The sequence below is a fragment of the Synchiropus splendidus genome, chromosome 1 (assembly GCF_027744825.2).
Source record: "Synchiropus splendidus isolate RoL2022-P1 chromosome 1, RoL_Sspl_1.0, whole genome shotgun sequence".
Lineage (NCBI taxonomy): Eukaryota > Metazoa > Chordata > Actinopteri > Syngnathiformes > Callionymidae > Synchiropus > Synchiropus splendidus.
In genome coordinates this window covers 3,356,052-3,366,136 of record NC_071334.1, presented here as the reverse complement: position 1 = coordinate 3,366,136, position 10,085 = coordinate 3,356,052, and the positions used below count along the sequence as shown (strand labels likewise).

Here is a 10,085-nt window from a genome sequence, read left to right as displayed (position 1 = left end):
TCTCACGCTTCAATATTACAGTGTCTTTACAGGCCTGTTCTTCGCGAGTGATGTCGCGGCCTTAACAAACGCCTCCTCGCCGCTAGTGTTGCTCTGGCTCCTTCCATTTGCTATCGAATCGGATCTTGTGGAGGCATTATGATACTGCGGCTACTTTCTTCCTCAGCGAGACAAAATGAGTTTCTTTGCAAACAACAATACAACATTAAAACCCCAAACAAAAATGTGAAAATGGAATATGGTGAGGCTTTTCATTTCGTTCTTTGTTAACATTCTGTCCTGAAAAAGGGAAGTCCTGTCAACTCGTTGTTCCTGACTCATTACACAAGTTCATTTTCATCACCGTTTCAGCACTTCCTCTACTTGAGTCTTTTCCTGCGCAGGTTCAACAGCCCACAAAGGATGAGCAGGTAATCCACTTTAAAACGACCTCTTTCATGTTATTGGACATTTCAACAAGCCTTTTTTTTATTGGAGATGTGGTTCTTTTTTATTGTTCTGGACTTGCCTGACATTGCAGGATGAGATTGTGGCTCCTGGTTTGCCATCTTCTGTTCGTGGCTTGTCACGACATCACAAACGGAAAGGACGTGACTGAATCCTCCTCGAGCGAGGAATTCTTCCGCGGGGGTAAGGTTTGATCTGAAGATAAAAACTTGTAAGGGTGTAAGTTAGGAGGAAGAGTCCTGGTTCAGGTGAGCCATGTGTGTTGGATGGTTGGGATGAGAGTGAGAGGCTGGGGAAAGGGCTATGGCGATGAGAGGTCCCCACAAAGAAAGCAGTACATGTTTGTGTATGCGTGTTCAGGTATTCATATTCTTGTGTGGACCGGTCCTTGACAATACGCTGATCTTATGAGGACATTTTGGCTGGTCCACATAGGGTTGTAAGGGTTCAAACGTCAAATAAGTGGTTTGGTTCAGAGTCCTGGTTCAGGTGAGCCATGTGTGTTGGACGGTTAGGTTTAGGGGGAGAGGCAGGGGAAAGGGTGATGGCCGTGAGAAGTCCTCACAAAAATAGCAAAAAAAAAACATGGGTGTGGTCTTGTTTAGCCCACTTTGTTGGGACCAATTCTTGACAAAACACTTCATGACACTGTGGGGACATTTGGCTGGAGCCCACAAAGTTCCGCCTCCATTTGAAGGTGACCACTTCAAAGTGAACTGGGTCAGGTGTTTTGCCATGTGTTTCGGACGGTTAAGTTTGGGGTGAGAGGCTGGGGAAAGGGTGATCTCACAATGTCCCCACAGGGATAGAAATACAAGGGGCGTGTGCGGGGTGTGATCGGCTTATTTATTTATATTCTGAAAATCCCAGTACCAAGAGTACTCAAACTGACACGCCTCTCTATAGACGGGGGACAACAACATCCTCCTGGCGGAGGAAGGCGCAAATGCCCAGGTTCGTCCTTCACATGTCGGTGTGTGTATCTTTCAGCCTGACGTATTTGATCCGTTTCAGCACAGAACCAAAGAATGACGACACAAATTGAGCCATATTTGAATGATGGGAACCAGCAAAACATAGTCCGGTGAGAACGTACTCTCTCAAGACGGCTTGACTCAAAGTTTCACCAATAAACAAGGGGTCTTTTTTTTGTTTTTTGTTTTTTTCTCAGAAATCTTCGGTCTATCCGAAAGGTTCTCGCAGGAGACAAGGTGAACGAGACGGTGTACGTCAAGCTCAAGCACTTCCTCGCCGTCCTCTACACAGCCAAGTCGGTCTTTTCAGGCCTTCACATTCAAGCCAGCGACTCTGAAGTGAGTTCCGTCGTCCACGAGCAGGTGTCGTCCGCCCCAGCAGGAAGGAGCTGTAGTTCTATTCAAATAGTAGCAGAACCTTGTTCCTGTTTTCTCGCCCCTCCTGATGCAGGTGAACACGGATGAGCCGGTCCATAATGCTAAACTCTTTGTTGAGCTGCCAGGCAGTTTGAACCCTGGATCTGAAAAGGTTTTGTTTTGGTCCATTGTTCTGAACGCCACGAACTGGGTGAGAACATTTTTAAATATTAAAAATGTAAAAATTAATCTGTTTTTATTGGTGATCCAATGGGATTTAGGGCTCTGGTCATTTCTCCGTGGAAAAACCTAACAACTCATGCATTTATTTCAATAAAACGTTACATGCATGAATTATATAACGCGGTCGAATCACTATATTAAATCAACTTTCACGTGACTGTGGTGGCAGATGACGGTTTTCACGTTAATTCCATGCAGTAACCTTTGCCACTTCTCTTGTCGGAACTCTGTAGCTTGAGCGCCATCTGCTGGCCGTTTTAGCTCATTACACTGTCGGACACAAGGACGTTTGTTTCTTTTTTCCCCTATTATTATTATTATTATTATTATTATTAATAATAATAATAATAATAATATATTTTTTAAATTGTTGTTGTTGTTATTACCATTTACTAGTTTATTACCATTCGGCACACCCGGAAATTAGAGATGTGGGGGTTGAGGCCTCCTGTAATACATTATGGAGTAGACAGTGACATCTAGTGGTACTGAAAATGAAGACAGTGGTTAGTGAAACCTTGTCAGTCTATTCAAAAGAGGAAACACTGAAACTGCATGTCTACAATGATAGCAGGCACCACACAGTTAAAGGCTCATTGATGCTCGATGCTACGAACGGATTCCGGGTCAGGACGGATCCTTCTGTCTGCGCTCGGCCTCCATTTACGCCGTATTGCTGCATGTTTCCATAAAGCTAACATCCATAAGCCAAACGGAGCAGTACCACCTGAAACCATGGGGGGCAGTGTTGCTGTTACTGCCCGACAAGTAGACGTAACAATGGCTGAAACTCCTCCTCCGACTCGTCCTCCAGTGGCGATATACAATCCTACATCTTTTTCGTCATTGCCACGGCGAACAAAACGTAACAATGGAGGAAACTCTCCGTCCTCCAGTGGCGACATATAAACCTATGTCTCCCTCGCCATTGTTAGGGTGAAGAAGACGTAACAATGAGGGAAACTCTCCGTTCTCCAGTGGCGATATATAAAACTACATCTTCTTTGTCATTGTTTGGGCGAAGAAGACGTAACAATGGCGGAAACTCTCCGTCCTCCAGTGCCGATATATAAACCTATGTCTCCCTCGCCATTGTTAGGGCGAAGAAGACGTAACAATGGCAGAAACTCTTCATCCTCCAGTGGCGATATATAAACCTACATCTTTTTCGCCATTGTTACGGCGAAGAAGACATAACAATGGTGGAAACTCTCCGTCCTCCAGTGGCGATATATAAACCTATGTCTCCCTCGTCTTCTTCGCCCTAACAATGGCGGAAACTCTTCATCCTCCAGTGGCGATATATAAACCTACATCTTTTTCGCCATTGTTACGGCGAAGAAGACATAACAATGGTGGAAACTTGGCCAGTGGCGATATATTTAACAGCCTCACCGACCACCGCTTCCTACAACGCTGCCTCTGTTTCCTCTTTAGTGCAAGAGCTACATGATCAATACTGACTCCACAGACGCCATGTTGGTTTTGGAGTTTGGAGACATAAACCATTGACTTTGGGCTGCTCCCCCTGGTGGATATATATTGGTGAAGAGCAATACCAACATAAAGAACGCACTGAAGCGGTCAGCGAGCAGAAAGGGGCCACAAATGGATGACAAGTCATGAAATGTGTCCTGATTTTCAGAGCCCACTAGAGGGAGCTGTCAGCTGTAAAATGTTTGGACTAGAACAAGTAACTCAATGAAACCTCACATCATTTCTGTACCAAGAGCGCCATCTAGTGGCCTCTGAAAATTACTGCTCCACCAACCCTGCAACACTGTTTCATGAAAGTTCATCTACCTCTCTGTATAATCCTGTCTTATATAATTCCTGTAAAATAAATATCTGTATTGTGTTGCAGACCGTTTCGGGCATCCAAGCCCCCGGTGACCTGTACGAGAACAGACTGGTTGGCCTCAGTGTTGGAGTCAAGAACATGACGAGACTCCAGCATCCTGTCAAAATAACAATGAATTTGACAACATCGATGAACGTAGGTGTTTTTAAATCTTTGCTCACACAACTGTAGAGAGTCATTACAGGCTTTAAACTTACCTCAAAATAAAGACAGAGAATGTGAGTTATTGTCATGATGACACACCGTAATCCACAGAATCATATACTTTACACAAAAAAGAGGACAACATTCAGGCTTTCTTTCTTTTACTTATTACAGAGGAAAATGTGAAAATATTGAAGACGCTGCATGCAGCAATATGAAGTGTTTAGGAGAATATTCAAAACAAATGGGGAAAAATGTTATTAACACCTTAGAATTTAATGTTTAAAAAAGTCCTGCCATATCATATCATATTATAATACACGTTTGTATATTTAATATATCTTTTTCTGCACACACAATCAAAGTATAAAATACATACATGGGAAAAATATACAAATTGTGCCAGACACTAACTTTAAAAAAATATATATATTCATTTAATTGTGTTCAGTGTGGTATTGCGAGTGACATATCCTTGCTTTTGGAAGTCATATATAAATGGAGAAATTTTTATTAGTGCGTAGTAGTAAGTCATTTATGTCCATCTGTAAATATACGAGAAGACTTCTACGATTGGTTTCTTGTCTGTTCCTTCGTAGAAGACTCTTAAACCCCGTTGTGTCTTCTTGAACTATTCCAAAATGGGTGAGTCCATTGAAACAGAACACGCCTGCAGCGTTTCCGGTTGGTCACTGAAGGAATTGCTCTTTTGGAACGTCAGCGTTTGACAGTGATGGCTGCGACACCATGTGGTCCTGCGGTCGGACGAACGTCACCTGCGTCTGCGACCACCTCACATACTTCGGTGTTCTCATGGTAGGAGCTGCTTTCATGTCAGGTTTGGGTTTGAACTTGGGGCTGTTGCCCTCGTGGCATCACACTGGTGACAGAAGAATCCAAATATGTTACTACTGTGTTTTGGTACTGTTGGCTAGATTTGAGAAAATAAAATAAAATCTGAAAATAGATGGCAGCAAGAAGCAAAAAACATGGCACTTCTGAAAGGAACTAGCAATGGAAAATGAGAGAAACAATGAATCCCATAATGATGATGAGATATCAGCGAATAAAATATGAAATGGCAGTGAACTCACATCACAGTGTCTATACATAACAGAGCACTGGAACGTTGGAAATGCAGGATCAGGTCCTTTAAAGGAAAAGTATTGTGAAGACATTTCATTTTCTTGCGGTGGTTTTTGCCTGATGATGATGAGGATGATGATGATGATGAGGAGGAGGATTATCATTATTCTTCTTTATGTTTATATTTCATTTGTAATGCATTGACTTGGTCCACAGATAACAGCTGACCTCTCCACTCCTGACCTGACGGCACTGACCTACATCTCTCAAATAGGCAGCGGTGTGTCTTTACTCTGCCTCTTCATCACTGTCCTTCTCTTCATCAACAATCGGTGAGTGGGTGCGTGAGAAGCTGGGAAAGACTGACCCAAGGAACGTTGCAACAATCCTCCTACACCTTTGTGCCGCAGCAAAATCCGAGCCGATGTCTCCATGAGGGTCCACATGAACCTGGTGGTGGCCCTCATTCTCCTCAACGTGCACTTTCTCGCCGGCGAGCCGGTGGCAGCCCTCCACTCCGCTGGTCTCTGCCTGTACATTGCTCTGGCGATCCACTACTCTCTGCTGGCCACCTTTTGCTGGATGGCTCTGGAGGGCTTCCACCTCTACCTGCTGCTGGTCAGAGTCTTCAACATCTACTTCAGGAAATATATGCTCAAGCTCTGCCTCGTCGGGTGGGGTAGGTGACTCCTCAGCTCACTTCTTTCTTTGTTTTTCCTCAGTGGAAACTCATAGCCAAGGAAGGTCTATTGGCAAAAGAAGAAAAAAAGACATTTCAAAATTAAAAACTGATTTAATAAATTCATAATATATATATATATATATATATATATATATATATATATATATATATATATATATATATATATATATATATATATATATATATATATATAGCAAGTAAAAAAAAACATGGCAGAATGTATGAGTGACATATCAAAATCCAATAAACCAACGTTCAAAGGCCAAAATTCAATTGTTCAAATAATTAGATTTTGTGTTTTAATATTTGTATAAATATTTGTTTCAACACATGAGTAGTTTGTTTGAAAACTCATAGCCAAGGAAGGTCTATTGGCAAAAGAAGAAAAAAAGACATTTAAAAATTAAAAACTGATTTAATGTATAATTAATTTCTATATATATAAACCAACTTTCAAAGGTCAAAATTCAATTGTTCAAATAATCAGATTGTATGTTTTAATATTTGTATAATATTTATTTCAACACATGAGTAGTTTGTTTTTCCTCAGTGAAAACTCATAGCCAAGGAAGGTCTATATATATATATATATATATATATATATATAAACTTTCAAGGGCCAAAATTCAATTGTTCACATAATCAGATTGTATGTTTTAACATTTGTATAAATATTTGCTTCAACACATGAGTTGAGTAAACAAAGAACTGTACGTCAGCTGTTAGCTTTAGCATGCCCACTTGTCTAACATATACAGTAAGAGGCTAAAGACAGTAGTAATACAAGCGGAGTTAGTTCTCTCAAGATTTTCAGCCTCAACTCAGGAAATCACAGATGGTAGCCTTGGAAACGGTGGTAAAGAGGAAGGTGCAGGCAGGATGGAATGGGTGGAGACGACTGCCAGGGGTGATCTGAGACAGAAGAGTAGCAGCTCGAATGAAAAGGAAACTCTTATATGGAAGTAATAAATCGATGAGGTGTCATGAAACAGCATTGCAGGGTTGATGAAACAGAGGCCACTAGATGGCGCTCTTGGTTAAGAAATGATGTGAGGTTTCAGTGAATGAGTTGTTCAAGACCAAACATTTGACGGCAGACAGCGCCATCTGGCGGCCTCTGAAAATCAGGACAGTGTGTCATGAAACCTCACCGACTCATCACTTGTATAAGCACTGTAGTGAGACCTGCCTTGGTGTCTGGGTTGGAGACACCAACACAGGAAGCAGAGTTAGAAGAGTCAGCGTTGAAGATGCTCCGTGACTAGGAAGGACAAGGTGAGAAACAAATATACCAGAGGGAAAACGGCAAGTTAGCGAGGCCAGAGAAGTCGGTGGGATGTGATCGGTTGTGGTTGTTTTTCTTTCAAAAGCTCTGGTAAGAAACAAGCTTCTTCAACGTTGACTGCCAAAGCTGTTGAGGAACTTCAGAGCCAGCATGCCGCTCACGTGGATTCACTTTCTTCTTTTTGGTCCCGTCCTGCAGGAGTCCCAGTCATCATCGTGTCGCTGGTCATCCTCCTGCGGAGAGATGCCTACGGCCCATTGGCCCTGGACGCAGCCAATTCTACCATGATGTAGGAAAGGACTTCTTACCCTTTTTGATCTCGGGGCCCACCTTTCCCAGAACAAGTGACCCTTCATTTCATTTCTGATCAACCACCATATTTCATCTGGTTGCACGTAAACAAAGCAAAAGCTTGTGAAGCCACTAAGATATTTATTAGTCATCAAAAAGTCCGACCAGCAGCAGAAGCAGGTGCAGGTCATATTCATCAAATTTACTAAAGAAAAAAAATATATATAAACTGAATAAAATTCTGAATAAAATAAATAGAATGAAACCATGTCAACATATCATAAAATAAAAAAAAAGTATTTTATTTAAACACCAAAGAAGATACAAGTAAATGAAAGTATCACCACAAAATGTTGTAACGAATGTTCCAAACTGCTTCAACAGTTTTTCTTTCCAAGAACTTCTCCATAGTTTGCTGCTGTCAAGTCAGTTCAGTGACTCACTCCTGCCACCATACGTGGCTCATGGATTAAAACTGAGCGTCTCAAAAGTCGGCCCAAAGTTGTAAAACAAAAAGCCTCTAGTGGTTCAAAATAAGTGATGCATGAAAGACCCTGTCAGATCAGTCGTGACACTGCTCATCTCACCACAGCTGCTACATCACCGACCACACTGTGAAGATGGTGTCCACGGTGGGAGTCTTCTGCTTGGTGTTTGCGTTTAACCTCGTCATCTTTGGGCTCACTGTGCGCAGTGTTCTGAGTCTGCACTACAAGAAAGAGGTAAGCAGGTATCCAAGGAACATGACCCACCGTCCACAGGATACCAACGACTCCGCCTCTGCTGTCTCTTGCGATGCAGTATGGACCAGGCAACAGCGGCAGAGCCAAGCAGAACATTGCGATGCTGGTCGGGGTCACAGTTCTGCTCGGCATCACCTGGGGAGTGATCTTCTTCTCGTTCGGGGAACTGTCGACAGCCGGGCTCTACCTTTTCTGCATCTTCAATTCAATACAAGGTTTCAGTGGTTTGACTGAGTGGTTTGAATGAGACTATCCGAGGCAGAAGACGGTGCCAAGTTAAACAGCTTCCTGTGAGTCAAGATTGGTGTTGGCTCACAGCAAAGAGGTTTCCAAGCCACTCCTCTTGCATGAGAGCATGTGGATTCTGCCCTCTTGTTAGCTGTGATTCATATTGAAATATTGACTCCGCCTCAAATGAAAAAATGACATTAAATTAAAGATTTCAGATGCTCGTATGGAAGTGTCAATGAGGCTTCATGAAACAGTCGGATTTTCAGACCAGATGGCTGTAAAATGTTTGGACTCTCATTCAATGAAAGCTCACATCATTTCTAAACCAAGAGCGCCATCTAGCCGCCTCTGAAAATGAGGTCATCAACCCTGCAGCACCAGTCACTCGCTGGCAAGCCATACAAGTGAATGGCCACGCCTTGAACACGCTCCTAAATCGATGTTGAACTTCCAACCAATCTGGAAAATCACATGGAAAATTCGAGGGTGGCGGTTAGTTTGCTACACACAACGCGAGCCACTAATTTACCTTTGAGGCTGTGGGAGGAAAGCGGAGGGTCACATGAGAAACCTAGTTGAGGCATTGGCAGAAAAAAGTCCAACCAAAGTGGTTTGGTGTGAGTCTGCACAAAGCTTTAGTTTCCAGGAGCACAACATCTGATCCATTCATTTGTGTCGACACCCTGAAGCCTGGAGTCGTCCACAAACCCTCAAACATTCCAATGCCTCTCACCTCAACTGTTCTGATCTCACGCGCCCGGGAATATTTAGGCAAAATCTGTGGCATGTACTGCAGATGCCGTGCTGCTGACCTCTTCCAAGTGGCCTTGGTGTTTTGCTCTCTCAGACCCTTTTGTGCTTCCTCTGCAGGGCTCTTCCTCTTTTTGTGGTTCCTGATGTCACTGCAAAAGACGTCAAACTCCAGACCTCCCACAAGCATTGAAACTCGGAGCAGCTAATGTGAATTAGTTTGGAAGTCAAATCAGCGGAAGCCCGTGCGTTTGCATGAGTGCACTGTGAACGTAGCTGCTTTGAGACCTTGAAGTCGTCTCCATCTCACTGACTTCTGCGCTCTTCCGCAAGGCTGAAGGTGGCACTGTAGTTTTCAATGAATAAAATGAAAACACTATGAACCTACGGTCATTTTACCCACATCTTTCCTTCTCCTTGAGCTCTGTGGCGACACTAAACATTTTCGCTGAGAAATGTCATTCGTACTGTAAATAACAGCATTGGCAAACAGAACTTTGTCTTAAAATTCTGCGCCAAATCTCACCATTTCTGTGTTGTCAGTCGACTATCTCCACTTCTATTAGTGACATCTGTCCAGTATTAACACTTTAGATGCGTCACTGAAATATTCAGCTGTCACGTCTATGTTTGCGAATGGTTGGAGATAAAGCTGTCGATGAGAAACAACCCGCAGTTTGGGATGGGCATAAATCATCTCATCTAATTTGTAAATTATGAGAGCGGCCGTACTGAATTCAGTCTCTATTTACACCACAACTTTGAAGGAAACATGCCCAAAATGTTGCTGAGGTTAAAGTTGCATGTGTCCGCCATCTGTTTGTGTCAAGTCCTAACCACTTTAGGCTTCATCTTTGCAGCTTGACTTGCTTAAATGGCGTTGCTGTCGGAGGAGCTTTGCATTTGTTGCACTTCAAGGTTTAATAAGTCCGGTTTTGTTCTTCTGTAATCTCCAGAGCCATTGAGCGTA

The 10,085-nt window shown here is 42.9% G+C and overlaps 1 protein-coding gene across 4 annotated transcripts; it reads left to right on the top strand.

Moving 5' to 3' along the window:
- The first annotated feature begins 371 nt into the window (after positions 1-371).
- LOC128749110 (adhesion G-protein coupled receptor G2-like) lies at positions 372-9,452 on the top strand. Of its 4 annotated transcripts, XM_053848358.1 has the most exons (15): positions 372-410; positions 521-630; positions 1,354-1,401; positions 1,462-1,531; positions 1,619-1,760; positions 1,873-1,989; positions 3,886-4,017; positions 4,626-4,671; positions 4,748-4,842; positions 5,329-5,444; positions 5,523-5,791; positions 7,299-7,389; positions 7,984-8,113; positions 8,193-8,349; positions 9,236-9,452. In XM_053848358.1, the coding sequence occupies exons 1-15, from the start codon at positions 403-405 to the stop codon at positions 9,322-9,324; spliced, it is 1,620 nt and encodes a 539-aa protein (XP_053704333.1). In that variant the 5' UTR covers positions 372-402; the 3' UTR covers positions 9,325-9,452. The 4 variants fall into 4 exon arrangements, with proteins under 4 accessions (XP_053704333.1, XP_053704342.1, XP_053704352.1 ...); XM_053848367.1 differs by lacking the exon at positions 1,354-1,401; XM_053848386.1 differs by lacking the exon at positions 372-410 and having other exon boundaries at positions 558-630; positions 1,467-1,531.
- The last annotated feature ends 633 nt before the right edge of the window (positions 9,453-10,085 follow it).

Bases quoted from the DNA above. Each gene is read 5' to 3' on its own strand.
- LOC128749110 (XM_053848358.1), top strand. The intron at 4,672-4,747 runs GTGAGTCCATTG...TTGGAACGTCAG, and splicing joins CTTGAACTATTCCAAAATGG to CGTTTGACAGTGATGGCTGC. The intron at 5,445-5,522 runs GTGAGTGGGTGC...TTTGTGCCGCAG, and splicing joins CTTCTCTTCATCAACAATCG to CAAAATCCGAGCCGATGTCT.